The sequence below is a fragment of the Lampris incognitus genome, chromosome 1, assembly GCF_029633865.1.
Source record: "Lampris incognitus isolate fLamInc1 chromosome 1, fLamInc1.hap2, whole genome shotgun sequence".
Taxonomy (NCBI): domain Eukaryota; kingdom Metazoa; phylum Chordata; class Actinopteri; order Lampriformes; family Lampridae; genus Lampris; species Lampris incognitus.
In genome coordinates this window covers 142,540,626-142,558,547 of record NC_079211.1, presented here as the reverse complement: position 1 = coordinate 142,558,547, position 17,922 = coordinate 142,540,626, and the positions used below count along the sequence as shown (strand labels likewise).

Here is a 17,922-nt window from a genome sequence, read left to right as displayed (position 1 = left end):
CGTTCTGCCTCCTAGCAGAGCCGGTTTAAAGGACAGGAGTACTTGTCAGCTTCTCAGGGGCAGCCGCCACATGCTCTCCTCAGCACTTGATGGCTCTTGCTGCACACACCCCCCCGCCCCCAAACCTCCACCCACTCCACCCTACTCTACACCCACTGCAGAAAGGCCCCGGTTGGCCCCTCAGATAGGGCAAGGGTTCATTTGTCACACTGAATCATCCCAAAGACGGCCGGAGAGAGGGAGTAACTTCTGTTTCTGTCAGGGCGGCACATTTCTGTTGTGTATAATTTCTCATGTCAAATAAAGGAAGTGCAAAGAGCCTCGGGCCTTGTTCTGAGAAAACAAAGCGGTGTCCCCGTTTCACCCCTTCTCCCTTCTCCCTTCTCTTTTTGTATATTTTCTTCTTCGTCGTTACACAACACGTCAGAGCTGCGGAGAGAAGACGCGGCTGTTCGCTCGCAGTTACACAATTATTAGAAGCGCGGGACAACTAATGCGTTTCCGGTGATCGCCGCGACGGACTTCCGGCTCGGCTCGGCTCGGCGGCCACTTCGTTCGCGGCAGTGTAACTGTACTCGTGACCACGGTTTTATTTTAGCGTGTTTAACGTTTAACGGGCTCGGCTGTGAGAAGTAAAGACGTCTGACCGTCACCGTCCCCGCGTCGCCATTTTCAGTGAACACGTGCGTCCGCTTATTCTGATTCTCTTCACTTTGATCACCTCCAACTAAAGATGGCTAAATCACTACCCCCCCTTCCCCCCCTCCCCAAATGGTCATGACCAGAGCCCTAGAAAGAGAGTTGCGTCAACGAGGGGTCAGAACGCGAGAGGGTCACGTGGTTCACGTAGCCGCCGAATAGCGCCAAACGAAGCAGGGCGGGTCATTTAAATGAACTGCTTTGCCGCGATTTCTGGTAACTACTGTAAACTACTAATAAGACACGTTAGCCCCTAGCTAACAGGTCTGACCCTTTAGCCGAGCGGTTAGCGATGTCGCCTTGTGGTGCGATAGACCTCGTATCGAATCCCGCACCGGGCAAGAAAATAACCGCTTACACTACTAACTAATATTTTCAGATTTTTACATTTATATATAGATATATTCCAACGTGACACACTCTATGCGCATGTGTAGGAATTGACGAGCTGTCACGCTTTAAATTACGTGGTTAGTTTGATTCAAACGTGCTTGTAAAGTGGTCATCATTAAAATGTCAACTGTTGCTTCTTACCTGCAAATTAGCCTTTGATTAATGCGAGAAACACACCTTCGCCATGGCAATCCTGTTGCCCCGGGTCGCCCTGTTTGGAACTATCCGCGGCTCCCACGATCCGCCATTGCTGTTAAATAATTGGCCCATTGACGTCGGTAGAGGCTAGTTCCCATCGATGCAGAGAACGGTCAACTAAGCATGCGCAAGTACTCGTTGCCTCCGTTGTTTGGGTTGGTTAAGGTTAGGGTTAGGGCGGGGTTAGGGTTAAATTTAGCTAATCAGACGCAGAGTAGGGGCGGGTCTTCCTAGAATCCCAGCGCCTGGACGCTACGCGGGGCGTGTGGAGGCGTGGTAGAGGCATTTCGCGCATGCTCAGTTGACCGTTCTCTACTCCATTTCCGTTCTCTGCATCGAGGGGAACTAGCCTCTACCCGTCTACGGAATTGACGTAACTCTCTCTTTCTAGGGCTCTGGTCCTGACCAATTACCCCTCTCCCCCGAGCCACCCCGGTCGCTGCTCCACCCCTTCTGGCCGATCCGGGAAGGGCAGCAGACTACCACATGCCTCCCTCCTCCGATACATGCGGAGTCGCCAGCCGCTTCTTCTTTTCACCTGACAGTGAGGAGTTTCGCCAGGGGGACGTAGCGCGTGGGAGGATCAAGCTATTCCCCCTCCAGCCCCCCCCCCAAACAGGTGACCCGACCAACCAGAGGAGGCGCTAGTGCAGCGACCAGGACACACACCCACATCCGGCTTCCCACCCGCAGACACGGTCAGTTGTGTCTGTAGGGACGCCCGACCAAGCCGGAGGTAACGCGGGGATTCGAACCGCCGATCCCCGTGTTGGTCGTCAACGGAATAGACCGCCACGCCACCCGGACGCCAGCGGGACAATTTTTGAAGTAGTCCAGCAGTTGTATATTGTATATATAGTTTCCCCAAATGGAAAAACTTAAATGTGGTGCACCTCAAGACTGCACTAAGTACAGCACTTGAGTTAAGCTGCTTTTCACCGCTGGTTTACATTTTGTACATTAATATCTGTGTCATATTTGTGTGAAATATATCTTGGCCCATGTTAAGAATAGGTGTCATGTCTTGGATCATCTAAATGGGACTTTATGAGCTTTTCTACAATGTATGCTGGAAAGGGCGTTGTGGGACTCAAGCATGTGCACATTTTACAGGCCAAAATGTGAAATGAGCATCAGGCGCATTACAGATAACGCGTAACTCACTACATGTAATGCACCTGATGGTAATCCTGCTCACTAGCATTTATATTCCTGGAGGTTATTCTGCATTTCATGAACGAACAACAGTGTGTGAATACGTGCCTTGATGATTCTTGCCAATCACGTGCGTGTTATTCTTATTCTTGCTCAAGGAAAGCCGAGCCGAGGCTAAATTCGGGTCTCTGGCAGTCTGGGGAGTTTTGTGCAATAACTCTGCTCTGCGTTTTATGAAAGGTCAGATCCAAACAGAGATGAAACTGTTGCTGAGAGAGAGAGAGAGCGAGAGAGAGAGGGGGGGGGGGGAGAGAGGGAGAGAAAACATACAGGTGGCTCAGTGATCTCCATCTTTGTGTAAAAAGGGGGGGGGCTACCCTATTTTGAAGTTAAAATCTAATCTAAATTGAGAGCTGAGAATAGGAAAGCAGCATCACTAACACTTGGGAAGGATGTTTGTATTTTTCCTTATTTGGGGGTTGTTGTGCATGATGGAGTGTCTGAGGATGTGGGCGTCCTAAGCGCCCTTAAGGGCACCGCATTCTCAGACCAACGTGCATGAGGCTGTTTAAGAGAAATCAGCCCACCGAAAGCATCGCTTCTCTCCTCCTGTGCACCGGGGTTTCACCCATCCAGCGCCAGACATAACGGCTCAAACAAGACTCAAGTCCTGGCAATTATGCACACCCATGGCCGGCATTTCCAAACCTGCCCTGAATAAATCAGCGGGTCTCGGTGCCCATTAATCAACCTGCAACCAAGAAAGTCAAGACCACCGAGACGATATTCAAACATCAGATTCACACAACAGCAGAATACCTGAAATAAAGAGAAAAAGATCGAGTGAGCAATATAGTATATTCAACATAGTCCAATCGCTATACATCAAAAGGCAGATATAGAGCTAATTTCTACAATACCTTTCCATGTTTACATTATTATGAGTGTTGGAACTAGAACAATAAATACCCAGGATCATTTGGTTCATGAGAAATACTTCATTGCACCATTAAAAGGCATTTTCTCCATGGAGAAAAGTATTTTACATTGAAACTGTAAATCAACACTGAGACATAAGTCAGATCTTTATTACCCCATGTTACAGGGCACACAACTGTTCAAGTATGCCTGAGAAACTAAATGGGCGCAATTAAAAAAAAAAAAAAGAGAGAGAAGACAATTGGGAATAAAAGAGATAAAATGCATTTAAAAATAAGTGAACTGGCATTGCATTTCACAAAAAAAAAAAAAAGAAAAATTCATAAGCTCATGATTTTGGAACAATTCACCGTAAAGTGCTAACTGGTTTGAGCTGAGGAAAACCATGTTCCCTTTAAAAGATCACACACGTTACTTTACACATGGAGGTACAGTAATAGCCAGTCATCAGGCAAGTGATTACCGACCAGAAGACATGGACCACATCTCATTTATTAGTCCTTTAATATGATAACTGCTTCCTTAATATCCTTGTTAATGGTAACAACGAGTATCTTGCCACTGGTTGACAGCACAATGCCAATTACAAATGCTGGTGTTGTCGCTGTACAGTTTCCGTCTCCGTGTAATTACATGCAACTGACTGACATACAGTATCAGAATCTCAAGTCAAGTCCTTCTAATCCTCTTACGGACAGGAATCCTTGAACGAAAAAAATAAACGGTGAGCTGAGGTGTGAGGAGAAGAGAGCAATTTCAGAGGAGTGCGTGAGACACCCCCCCTTCCCCCCCCTCCCCCTCCCGCACTCCTCCTCCTCCTTCTCCTCTACCTCCTCCCCCTTTCGGTGTGGTGGGCTGGCCGGACAAAAGCAGGGATCTGTCCAGCTGATGCCTGCCTTCCTACAGGTCCTGAGAATTCACTGTTTTCCGTTGTGCCTCTCATTTGTAGGCAATTTGTTTTTGTTTTTTTTTGTTTTTATTTAAAAAAAAAAAACGAAAAAAAAAGAGAAACAAACGAAAAAAATCTGGAAGGTTTTGGGTCAATAAATCCCCCCCCAAGAAGCCGTCTAAAGCGGATATCCACCCTCCCAACCCAATCTTAACCATAGAAAAGGTAAAAACAAGGTGTACTGCGGAATGGCTTTACTCCTCACAGTCTGCGGGGGGAGCTAGAGCCCCTAGGAGCTGAGGTGCGGTTGGTGGTCTTGCGGCTGTTCTGTCGTGTCTGATTCATCCTGGTGGCCGAAGGTCTCCGAGCGTCAGGCTGGCGTCTCCCTTGCGGGCCTCTCCGTTTGCCCCGCTGCCCTGCGCGGCCCCTTCCGGCCCCCGCTGGTCACTTGCGTGAGTGTAGTGTGTCCTGAAACTTGGTGCTAGTGTAGCGTACGTGAAACCCCTTCTTGTTGATTGTGTCGTCGGAGCGGAACTTGATGACAATGGAGTCACCGGCCGAGTAGATCTCCTCTGGAGGCTGACAAAATGGACGAGACAGTGGATTAAGTTGAGCGGCTGCCACGCTGCAGCCCTACAACCGCATTTTAATTAAAACAAACGACTTCTTTCAGCCCGAGACGCAGAGGATGATCGGCTCCAAGGGGCCCCGATACACATTTTCACTCTTGCGCATGGCTTGGTTATTCGAATAGTCATAAAAGACCATTCCAGAAGGTCTTTTTTTTTAGGGGTGGGGTTGAACAAAAAACTACAGACAGCGTTTCATAAATTTTGCTATGTTGGAAAATAATATGCGCCTTTAAATTCAGATATAAGTTTACATCCACTCTTTTCAACACGGTAGTCAAAGGAAAAGAGGGGCAGCAGTCGAGCTGTCAGTTTTTCCAGATAGCAAAAATCATGCCGCGTAATTCTCACGAACAGGTAAAATAGTTCCTCTGTGCCCCGGAAGTCGTGCTCCCGTTTTAACACAAGGGGGCGTTGCTCTGCCGGCGAAGGCAATCCAACATTTTCTGCCGAGCGAACAAGACGATCGATCAGCGAAGCTCATCGATATTAAAGCAGCCATCTGTAACGGGCGTATTATAGACGGAAGAGGATATTTAGGTTTCTTTAGAAACAATAAAGCTTGATTTTGCGAGCGATAAAACCAGAACAATACAGCCGCCAGGTTCATCCCGTTGGGTGACGCGCTGACCCAGCTAATTAACAAAAGGCTTGATGTAGCCCCTGGGCTAAAAAGTTAGTCCTCCCTGCGCCGTAATGAGCTTTCACCCTACTTCTGAATCAATTGTGTCAGTTTATTTCCGCCCGTTTCAAAAAAAGAAGCCTGATTGAGGCGTCGCTCCCCGGGGTGCCGCGATACTATTATGTACCCTGCAGCGGCTGGTTCGGAGGAACAGGCGCGGGTAAAATGTATTGTTGAAGTGTGTAAATTACGCCGAGCTGTTCTCTGACCTGGGGAAAGGGGGGGGGGTTCTATTCTCCACCAGTCTTCGTTGTTTCACGCCCTGACTGCTCCCTCGGCATTGGCTAATTAATTCTCAGTCACAGCCCAGAGCCCGAGACTCTGATAGCCTATCAGTATCCAGGAAGTAACAGCTTTTATCAAGCTCCAACTGCCCCCAAATCGCAGCAACACATCAAATTTGGCAAAGTGATTAAAGCCGGAGAACGGGCTGGAATTAAGAGCCGCGGGGCAGCTCGCGCGGTCGCTCTATTAAAAGCCACTGGGAAAGATTGTACGACACCAGCGCTAATTCTGAAGCGATCGTTTCAATGCTGCCACCGTTGCTCAGTAAAAAAGGGACATGCGAGGGCTGAAAACTGCCACGATAAGCCGGTTGTGTTTGGCAGGAAAGCGGTCATTCAGCGGTCAGAGCCTCTGCTACACTTCGCTTACCCCTGAGCCACAATAACGTCCCAGCCGTGGAGACTTGGTGTCGGCGCCATCGAACAGCTCCATGTAGTCGTAGCCGCAGTCGGCCTCCTCCTCAATCTCAAAGGTCTGGAAAATGAGCTCCACGCCATAGCCCTTCTCGGCTGAGATCACCCATTGGCAATCAGAGGCCCCGGGGTAGTTATTGTCCCCAAACTGGGCATGAGAGAACAGGTCCTTGGTCTTGACTTCAGCCTTCAGACGACCTCCACACTCTGGGGGTAGTAAACACAAAGGACGCTTTTTAGACGGGAGCATATCCCCCCCCCCCCAAAAAAGGTTGTAGAATAATAGTTTATTAGTTTTATTCAACCCCCCCCCAATAGCGGCTATTGTGCTGTTCCAACGAGCAGGGTAAGAGACATAAGCCCCTTTCATATATTCAGCCTATCCCTTAAATCTTACATGTCAGGCTTATGCATGAATATGAGCCCCAGACAAAACTCTGGAAAAGTTGTACTGACAATTTGCTGGCTCACGACCCGTGAACACTTCTGGAAATGTTTTAGAATGAACATAGTTTGCACAAATGCCTTGAGATCGCTGGATCAAGCATGCAAATAGTTACCCCCGTGTTAGACAAGACATTTTTACAGGCGTGAGTGAACCAATCACAAGAAATACATCTGTGACTTGCTCATGGGGGGGGATTTGCCTGAAGCGGCAGATTTATTTGTAAACCAGCAAAAGTAAGAGCATACTTAAAGATGTCGGGAAACTTGACCAAACTAGAAATCAGACAGCTGCTGTCAGTCTGCACAGAGGATGAAGTCAGTGGTCAGCCATGCAGTACAGTTAGAAATGCCGTGGTCTACGATAAAACTGAAGGCATCCTAAACAAGCGGGTGTAAGGTGAGAGAAGGCAGTGACGTGTCAAGTGTGAGCAAATGCTATCCAGAAATCTTACAGACAGAAGCTGGATGTGAGGGTGGAGGAAACCACCAGCAGTGCTGGAAAAGTCATTTGGCGATGTTAAGTGATGTGCATGTGTGACAGGGGCTAGCGTGTGCTGTGACCACTGGTCACGGTATGTAAACATACCTGCAGTATGGGAGGCCTCAAAGCCCTTCTTCTGTACCGAGTTATCAGAGAAGAAGTGAATGAACAGCTTGTTGCCACTAGAGGTGATGGGTGGAGGTTTTTTGGTTCCACAGAAACGGCCCAGACTAGGAGACTTTCCGTCTCGGCCGTCATAGATTTCAATGTGATCGTAGGCACACTCCAGGTGGGCCTCCATGTCGATCTCGTTGAAGGCCTAGGATGAGAAAAGGGAATTTACAGTTTACAATTTCATATAGCAGACACTTTTTATCCATCTGAGAGTTAACACAACACAAGCAAGGATCTAGTCAGGAGGCGACAACGCAAGTAAGTGTCAAATAAACTAGGTTCAAGTCCAACAGGACATAGGTGTCAACAGACAGTGCACAAAGGCAACGCATAAGGTGCATAGAAGTGAATGTGTTTTATGTGAGATGTAGAAATGAAAAGAGAGCAGACTTAGGATTTATTTTTTCTTGAAACAACTTAAATAAATCTGCTGGTGGTACGAGAAAATTCGATTTGCTTGCCGTGCTATGTGAGCAGTTTCAAAAATTGCCTCAAGTGACATTTTGATGCTATTAGAGTGATCTGCTTTATTTCAGTTTCCTTAGAATTGAAAAATCTAATTTGCTAGACCGGTGAAACTGCAGTCAACGCAACTCACGTTTTCAATCTAAGTGGCAGATTTTTTTTATTTTTTATTTTTTATTTATATCGACAAAGATGAGGCTCTGAGATCCAGTGGTACTAGCTTAAGTTAAAGCTACAATCCCGAAGACTGCCGTTTTGTTTACTGACACCCACGGTGATGCTTGTAATTGCATCAGTGTTTGTCGATCTGAAACGAAACAAGGTCAACATGGCCACTGCAGAGCGGCTGTGTCAGCACTCTCCACACTGCCCAACAAAAAAACAAAAAACAAAAAAACACACACAACCGAACAGTAGTTTTAGCTACTGATGTTGTCGTATCTGTTTGTAAAGGTGTTCTGTGAGCTTAGCCTGTTAGACACAACAGCCTTTATTTCAAAACTTGCTACCGCCGGCCTTTTTCCTTATAACTGGCTGGTAAGATGAAGATGCAAAAACATAAATAGTTAAGAGTGAACATTAAGGGTCCGCGGTGGTGTAGCGGTCTAAGCATCGGCTTTGTGTTGATGCAGTTGCCCACTGGGGGCCGGGGTTCGCGCCTCGGTCTCGTCAGATCCGACTATGGCCGGACTCAATGAAGCAGCAATAATTGGCAGCACTGTCTTCGGGAGGGGGGCGGAGTCGGCTTGTGTTCGTCACATGAATGCGTCTCTGTGTGTGTCAGAAAAAGCAGTGGTTCGGCCTGGATTCGCCTTGTCACGAAAGTGGCGAGGCGTCTCCTTTTAGACTGCCGGCCGGAAAGATGCAGCTGGCGAACGCATGCAGTATGAGGGTGGGTGTTTGAACTAAAATAGGTATCGATTGGCCACTAAATAGGGAGAAAATCAGAAAAAAAAGAGTGAACATTAAAATGAGCAACAACAAAGGTTTTCATGATTTGAATATTTGTAGCTCAGCCATTGTTTTAAATACGCCAGCAACGTAAGACATCAAAAACATTTATTTGCATGTAAATCTCCAGGATTATAGCTTTAAAATGGGAATTTTACACAGAAAATTATACTGACTTTCTGTTTATAAAGAATTAGAGTGAAACCAAAGATGGGGTTCCTGACGTTAAAACAATAAAAAACAGAATTCTTCTGCCGACATAAAGAATTACACAAACACAGAAAATAAATACGTATGATTATTCATCTGATGAGAAAAACCCAGCCACTGAGGATGATCAGAGGGACAGCTCAGGTTGGACGGTTTGGAGACAAAGCAAGAGAGGTGAGATTGAGATGGTTTGGGCATGTGTGGAGGAGAGATGCTGAGTATATTGGGAGAAGGATGCTGAATATGGAGCTGCCAGGGAAGAGGAAAAGAGGAAGGCCACAGAGGAGGTTTATGGATGTGGTGAGGGAGGACATGCAGGTGGCTGGCATGACAGAGGAAGGTGCAAAGGACAGGAAGAGAGGGAAACGGATGATCCGCTGTGGCGACCCCTAACGGGAGCAGCCAAAAGTAATATCAGTAGTAGATTCATCTGATGAGAAAGAGAGGCAAAACGATAAAAGAGGTGGAAGTAGGGACACATACGATTTTAATGCGGTGGCCTGGTGTGGTTGAAAGCGCCCAGGTGCACGTCTTCTTGCTGGGGTATTTATCTGGCCAGTTGGGGCTGGTAATAGTACCGCTCACACTATTCACAGTGTGATCACAGCCAGCTGGAAAACAAAATAAATGAAAGAAAAAAGACAGTGGGCTCAATACAGCGCTCTGCACAATCAACACCGAACAGGCCAATGTTCAAACTCCACTCCATTGGTTTCATTGTTGTTCTTGGCACACTGACGCAAGGACTCGTTCAACCCAAATGGCTGCAAGAGGATAACACCCTCTAAAGATGAGTCACTGCAGTCTGACCATGAAAGCCCGAGACAACTGGAATCAGTGTGCCGCTGTACATTGGTGTCCATACAGAGGCGACTTATTAAGGTTACGTACCTTCTTTGCAGTCATGTTTGTTCTCGTGCAACACAAAGCCACTCCTACACTGACAGCTGTAGCTCCCAAAGGTGTTGACACACTCATGTTGACAGCCTCCGTTCTCCTTGGAGCACTCGTCTTTGTCTAGGGGAAGGTACGGAGGCAACACAACCTTGGTGACCGTTTCTTACGAGCAAAAAAAAACAACCCGCAAAGCTGTGCGAAACAAACATTGCCGAGGCGCTTACCCGAGAAGAACTGGGCCTTGAAGCCCTTTTTGGACACCGTATTGTCCGACTTGAACTCAATGCGCATGTTGTTGTACTGGGAGGTGATGGCTTCCGGTTTCTCGGCCCCACAGAACTTCCCGTGAAGCCTCGAATCGGCCGAAAGCCCGCTGCGCACCTCCACGTAGTCGTACTTACAAACCTAGGCAGAGAAAGACGATGGGGGGGTAAAGATTTTGAAAACAACAGTGCCTCAAACGGCGGTTTCAATTAGGACTCAATGACCACTGATCAATGAGGCCAACGGTTAACCCTCTAGTTCAATGACAGACACCTGAAGAGGGGGAGAACACGGAACAAACCCACCCCCCATGCCTATTCACAATAACCCTCATGCTCACGTCATTGCCCTCAGTTTCGAAGACGTCAAAGAGCAGGGTGATGCGGTACTGCGTGGGGGCCACCAGCTGCCAGATGCAGTTCTTGTTTGGGGGGTACTCTCTGGGCCATCCGGGGCTGGTGATGGATCCATTAAGCTTGGTGATGAATCCTCCACAGGCAGCTGTACACATAAAATAAAAACGACGACACGGAGGGGACACAGGCCTGCAGTTATGTAACTTCATATGGTAAGTGAAGTGCTGCACGCCACACCATCATTTCATTTGAATTACCCCGGTAATAAGTGTCTGCCAACGCTCGGCACTAAGCCAAGGCGTCAGAGCATACCAACTGGACTCGGCACCACATGTTGCTGTAGAGATGTTTATCTGCTTGATTAGGTTTAGCTTCATGAGAACAGCGTGCCAACCAACATCTCAGTAAATATGCCAACTGGTAAACAATACAGAAGGTAAGTATTGGTTTCATTTTTTGGGGGGGGGATCCCCCCCCCCTTTTTTTCTCCCAAATTGTATCCAGCTAATTACCTCACTCTTCCTCGCCTTCCCAGTTGCTGCTCCACCCGCTCTGCCGATCCGGGGAGGGCTGCAGACCACCACATGCCTCCTCCGATACATGTGGAGTCGCCAGCCGCTTCTTTTCACCTGACAGTGAGGACATGTGGGAGGATCACGCTATTCCCCCCCGAGTTCCTCTCCTGAACAGGCGCCCCGACCGACCAGAGGAGGCGCTAGTGCAGCGACCAGGACACATACCCACATCCGGCTTCTCGCCCGCAGACACGGCCAATTGTGTCTGTAGGGACGCCCGACCAAGCCGGAGGAAACACGGGGATTCGAGCCGAGATCCCCCGTGTTGGTAGGCAACCGAATAGACCGCCACGCTACCTGGATGCCCCCAGAAGGTAAGTATCGAGAGGGTAAATGTTTAGTCTATTACATTTTCAGTGGTAGAATAACAGTGATAGGCAAAAATGACAGCTTGCAACAAATCCTCTCCACATCCTTAATAAATCTGTTTATTTATTCGCCGGCCAGTCTCAGACACACGTCACATCAGTTACGTTGTGTATGCTATGTTGTGACTGACCCCCTACTTCCCAAATCAAATCATCTTTATCATTCAAAAGGATTAAACTTGTCAAATGATTTTATTATTATTATTTTTTACAACTTGGATCTTATTTTTGGACCTTTTGCCATGGTGCACATCCATTATGATATTTTACTCACTGATTTCATTCTGCTGGACACGGGACCGATGCCAGACACAACTTTACAACAGCGTCTTACGGGGCAACCAAACATGAGCGTCAGACATGTTTAAACAACTTCAAATTTACTCCAATTATCCAAACCATTTATGAGGAAGTGAAAACTAAAGTGCAAGTTAGAAGCTATTACTCACAATATCTATTATCAACAACGGTCAATCTACTTCTTACCGCAGGGAGTAGTACTCATGAAACAAGTACCTGGGTCGCGCATTTGAATAGTCATAGATAATGGAAAATCATGTATACACACGACACACACACTAGCGTTTTTTTGGTTGTTGTTGAAAGGACAGGTCTAAAATTGGTACTAAATTGCCCCATAAGCGGGGCACCCCGGTGGCTCACCTGATAAGAGCGCGCACCACCCAAGGCTGAGTCCTTACCGCGGCGGTACGGGCTCGAATCCAGCCCGGGCCCTTTGCTGCACGTCATCCCCTCGCTCTTTCCCATCTCTCTCTCGACTATCACAATCCAATAAAGGCGGAAAATGCCCAAATAAAAAAATCTTTAAAAAAATAAACCGGCCCATAAGATGCCATTTTAAAGCGATGTCGAGCGGTAGTCCCGTGTCTGTGACCTCCAAGCTGAAGCTGGTGAGTAAAATGAAAAACCAATATGCACGATAGGAAAAAGTATGGGGGAAAAAAAAGCCAGGTTGTACAAAAACAGAATTATCCTTTAACCTTAGCTGATAGACAGCCAATTTATACTTTCTAAAAAGGATTTAAAAAAAAAAGGCTTGAGTCTATGTCCGCTAAAACTGTTGGGCTGGACGTTGTGAGGAAGTGAGATGTAGTTATATGTCTGACAATGATGAGATGAGAATCTTCGCCGAAACACAAAATAAGAGGATAAACAGATATTGCAAAGCTTTTTGCCGGTGCCTAACCTAACCCCTTAACAGTGACCGGTTATTTGCGATGAAAATAATCCTTTTACTATCGTGACTTCAAATCTTAACAACACAATGCCCAGGCACCACACCGACCTCTGACGGCATCCTCTCTGACTTTGGGGGACGACTGTAATTTGTATATTAGAGCGGCCTTGACAAACTGCATGGAAAAGGATCTAAATGACACAAGCAGGGGTTAGTGTTGCCCCTTTACTTACCCTCGCAGCTGCGTTTGTCTGCAGCCAGCTCGTAGCCTGGATCACAGGCGCACTTGTAGCTACCCAACGTGTTGACACAGCGTTGCTCACAGCGACCGTTGTCCGGCTTGGAGCACTCGTCCATCTCTGTAACCACACAGAAATGTCAATGGCCTACGAGGGCCACCCTCGACAACACCGCAAACGAGGCAGAAATATCATAAATAACCTTCTGAAAATGTACTGGGAGAATGCTTTGACGACCTCCCGCCAACATTGTGACCATAGATAGAAATATTTGGATGCCCCCCCCTTTGAGTTCACAACCCCCTAACCTCTGACCTTTGAAAAAATTGGCCGCGAAGCCGGCCTTGTTGACCGAGCCATCGGAGACGAACTTCATCCACAACTGGTTGGAGCTGGTTTTGATGTCGTCCGGCTTGTCGTAGCCACAGAAGCGGCCGAGCAGCGGGCTGTTCTCGGAGTTCCCATCACGCACCTCCAGGTAGTCGTAGGCACAGCTGTCATGTCTCTCGATCTGGAAAAGGACGTGGAGAACGGGGTCAGAACTCCACGCCGACCGATGTATTTACGCGAGTCGGTCAAATCCAAGGGGCTGGTGTCTTACCTCAAATGACTGGAAGGTGAGGCCCACGTGGTAGCCCTGCGCCACAGAAATCTTCCATATGCACACCTTGTTGGGCCTATAGTCATCGGGGTAGTTGGGGGACTGGATTTGCCCGTTGTCCCTTTTCACCTCCCCACCACAGATTGCTGCATGCAACAACAGCAAGAACAACACCGTCACCCCCTGGACGGCAACAACATCTGCACACGCTCAGCATTGTGGCTTACGCAATGAGGATTAATGAAAACGCCTCCGCTAGACTGCTCTCTGATTCCCCGTCTGTTTCGATCAATCTCTATTTGTCGTTCCCTGTCTTTCTTTCTGTCGTTTCTCGCCTTGTTTCTTTTTATTTGCCTCTTTCCATCTGTTGTTCTCTCCACCATGCTCAATCCCTCTCATAAAACACACATACAGACACGTGCACGCACACACACACACAAACAACGGAGCTGAACGGGAAGTCTGGCCAGATTTTGATCAACACAGTATAAAGCGCCTGACACATCAGCAGCGGGGAAGCCAAATCTGCATATCACTGCTGTGTGCTTTCAGTCAGCTGTGCGAGGTGGTGTGCGTGCGATAGGGCGAGGTATCAGGGAAATGGCTACTTACCCTCATATACAGCGGAGAAACCTTTCCCCACCCAGTTACTGCTGCTGCGAAACTCAATCCACAGACGGCTGTCGGTGGAGATGATTGGCTCAGGTAGCTTATCTCCACAGAAACGACCTGCATCACACACACATGCACACATGCACACATAATCATCATACAGTCATACACAATCATGCACTTCAGACATGATCTCCACTTCACCTGCTAACAACTCTTTAACACATCTACACTTTTTTTTAGTCCACAGGGACTCACACAGAGTTCACTACTACTATTTTCGGCTGCTCCCGTTAGGGGTCACCACCACGGATCAACCGTTTCCATCGCTTCCTCTGTCACATACATACACATACAGAGTGTATACACAGAGTTCACTGTTAAGAGGTGAAACATGCACATTAACATGCACTTAAATCATGCAGAAAGGTGCACAAAGTGTTTGCAAACACACAATTTGAAATTCATGTTTGCATCAAGAGATTTGCTGTATTCAGTGTCAAGAATATGACCAGTGTCACTCTGCAGGAAGTTGGATTAGTTCATCTGGACACAACGTTTACTGAGAGAAAGGTTTCCTCCTCATCTAAGTGACCTCTTCAGTCTCAACGGACTGCAGGTATCCCCACCCTTATACACAGTCTCAACGGACTGCAGGTATCCCCACCCTTATACACAGTCTCAACGGACTGCAGGTATCCCCACCCTTATACACAGTCTCAATAGACTGCAGGTATCCCCACCCTTATACACAGTCTCAACGGACTGCAGGTATCCCCACCCGTATACACAGTCTCAATAGACTGCAGGTATCCCCACCCTTATACACAGTCTCAACAGACTGCAGGTATCCCCACCCTTATACACAGTCTCAATAGACTGCAGGTATCCCCACCCTTATACACAGTCTCAACGGACTGCAGGTATCCCCACCCTTATACACAGTCTCAATAGACTGCAGGTATCCCCACCCTTATACACAGTCTCAACGGACTGCAGGTATCCCCACCCTTATACACAGTCTAAACAGACTGCAGGTATCCCCACCCTTATACACAGTCTCAACGGACTGCAGGTATCCCCACCCTTATACACAGTCTCAACGGACTGCAGGTATCCCCACCCTTATACACAGTCGCAACAGACTGCAGGTATCCCCACCCTTATACACAGTCTTGACTGACTGCAGGTATCCCCACCCTTATACACAGTCTCAACGGACTGCAGGTATCCCCACCCTTATACACAGTCTTGACTGACTGCAGGTATCCCCACCCTTATACACAGTCTCAATAGACTGCAGGTATCCCCACCCTTATACACAGTCTTGACTGACTGCAGGTATCCCCACCCTTATACACAGTCTCAACGGACTGCAGGTATCCCCACCCTTATACACAGTCTCAACGGACTGCAGGTATCCCCACCCTTATACACAGTCTCGACGGACTGCAGGTATCCCCACCCTTATACACAGTCTTGACTGACTGCAGGTATCCCCACCCTTATACACAGTCGCAACAGACTGCAGGTATCCCCACCCTTATACACAGTCTTGACTGACTGCAGGTATCCCCACCCTTATACACAGTCTCAATAGACTGCAGGTATCCCCACCCTTATACACAGTCTCAACGGACTGCAGGTATCCCCACCCTTATACACAGTCGCAACAGACTGCAGGTATCCCCACCCTTATACACAGTCTTGACTGACTGCAGGTATCCCCACCCTTATACACAGTCTCAATAGACTGCAGGTATCCCCACCCGTATACACAGTCTTGACTGACTGCAGGTATCCCCACCCTTATACACAGTCTCAACGGACTGCAGGTGTCCCAACCCTTATACACAGTCTTGACTGACTGCAGGTATCCCCACCCTTATACACAGTCGCAACAGACTGCAGGTATCCCCACCCTTATACACAGTCTCAACGGACTGCAGGTATCCCCACCCTTATACACAGTCGCAACAGACTGCAGGTATCCCCACCCTTATACACAGTCTTGACTGACTGCAGGTATCCCCACCCTTACACACAGTCTCAATAGACTGCAGGTATCCCCACCCGTATACACAGTCTTGACTGACTGCAGGTATCCCCACCCTTATACACAGTCGCAACAGACTGCAGGTATCCCCACCCTTATACACAGTCTTGACTGACTGCAGGTATCCCCACCCTTACACACAGTCTCAATAGACTGCAGGTATCCCCACCCGTATACACAGTCTTGACTGACTGCAGGTATCCCCACCCTTATACACAGTCTCAACGGACTGCAGGTATCCCCATCCTTATACACAGTCTTGACTGACTGCAGGTATCCCCACCCTTATACACAGTCTCAACGGACTGCAGGTATCCCCACCCTTATACACAGTCGCAACAGACTGCAGGTATCCCCACCCTTATACACAGTCTCGACTGACTGTATGTACCCCCACCCTTATACACAGTCTCAACTGACTGCAGGTATCCCCACCCTTATACACAGCACAGTGGCATAACGACCGAAAACGACGGGTTTCATATGCAAATTACCGTGACCGCTAATTAGAGTTTCGATGACCATGTGTACTATTCACAGAGGATTGGGAATAGTTGCAATCACAGCATTGTAAGATGGCGACAGATGTACTCTTGCCCCCCCCCCCCCACACACACACACACACTTCAGGGATGGCCGTTTCCTATTCACATAGATGGCCTCTTTGACTCCCTGTTCAGACCAGTGTTCCTCCCTATCAAGGATGTGCACATCCTCATCCTTGAAAGAGTGGCCACTGGCCTGTAGATGGGTGTAGACTGAGGAGTCCTGGCGTGCAGTATATTGCTCTGTTTGTGCCGTGGGACCCGATCCTTGGGGTGGACCAATTTCTGGCGCAGCGTGTTTTGGGGTTTGAAAGCAACTAAGACGCGTTTTTTGGAAAATACGTGTCAAGAGACAACTGTTCCGACACTCCCGCCACACACCACTTGTTTACGCTTAGGCAGCTGTTGTCCTTCTCCTCTCCTCGATCAGCTGATGCGCTGTTTGGGCATCTTCCTGGCTTCGACAAACGCCCAGTTAGGATACCACACTTAACCAGGGCCTGTTTAATGTGGGATTTCTCCCCTTCCCCGGCCGCTGTGCCGGTGATTATAAGGGTGGGGTTACCTGCAGTCAGTTGAGACTGAAAAGGTCACTTAGCTGAGCGATGAAACGTGTCTCTCGATAAACGTCGTGTCCAGATGAACTGATTCACCTTTCTGTGATTTCCTCACCTGGACTATCGAGCATGCATAAACAACATGACTAGTAGACTGAAAATGTGGTGCATTATGATCTAAACTTTTGAATTAATTTAAATATGAATTTTGTTCCGGCATTTACAAAAATTAGAAATATAAACAAATGTAAACAAGCCCTCCACAGGGTCAGAACATGGAAAGCACACGTTTAGAAGTTCAGATTAAAAAACTTCTAATGCTTGATGATATGTAATAGATGTAAGTGGTGGTGTGTTATTGTTTGGTCTGTGGAAACCATGTTCCAGATCGGGGCCTTCAAGAAAAAGAAAAACTTGCTGTATTTTCCCGGATGAAACTGACCTTTGAGAGGGGCCTTCCTCCAGTATCCATCTCGGATCTCCACATGGTCATACCAACACAAGTGACTCCTGTACAGATCCATGGAGGTGAAGTTCAGAATGATCTTAAAAACCAAGAGAGTGCGATTACTCACGTTATAAGGGCCACAGGTCAAACAGGTCACACAGTATGAGGAGGTGAAGAAAGCCTGGCTTATGAAACA

The 17,922-nt window shown here is 47.8% G+C and overlaps 1 protein-coding gene across 2 annotated transcripts in view; it reads right to left on the bottom strand.

Annotated features, from left to right (window-relative positions):
• Nucleotides 1–4,211: 4,211 nt before the first annotated feature.
• The window catches only part of bmp1a (bone morphogenetic protein 1a), a 51,577-nt gene continuing 37,866 nt past the window's right edge, over nucleotides 4,212–17,922 (bottom strand). For both annotated transcript variants that reach the window (XM_056282071.1, XM_056282078.1), the window contains exons 9-20: nucleotides 17,721–17,823; nucleotides 14,121–14,237; nucleotides 13,509–13,654; nucleotides 13,223–13,418; nucleotides 12,902–13,027; nucleotides 10,512–10,672; nucleotides 10,132–10,312; nucleotides 9,902–10,027; nucleotides 9,494–9,621; nucleotides 7,316–7,529; nucleotides 6,239–6,489; nucleotides 4,212–4,852 (exon numbers count right to left, since the gene is read on the bottom strand). In XM_056282071.1, coding sequence (XP_056138046.1) covers nucleotides 4,718–4,852; nucleotides 6,239–6,489; nucleotides 7,316–7,529; nucleotides 9,494–9,621; nucleotides 9,902–10,027; nucleotides 10,132–10,312; nucleotides 10,512–10,672; nucleotides 12,902–13,027; nucleotides 13,223–13,418; nucleotides 13,509–13,654; nucleotides 14,121–14,237; nucleotides 17,721–17,823 — 1,884 coding nt within the window. In that variant the 3' untranslated portion in view covers nucleotides 4,212–4,717. The remainder of the gene's footprint in view (nucleotides 4,853–6,238; nucleotides 6,490–7,315; nucleotides 7,530–9,493; nucleotides 9,622–9,901; nucleotides 10,028–10,131; nucleotides 10,313–10,511; nucleotides 10,673–12,901; nucleotides 13,028–13,222; nucleotides 13,419–13,508; nucleotides 13,655–14,120; nucleotides 14,238–17,720; nucleotides 17,824–17,922) is intronic.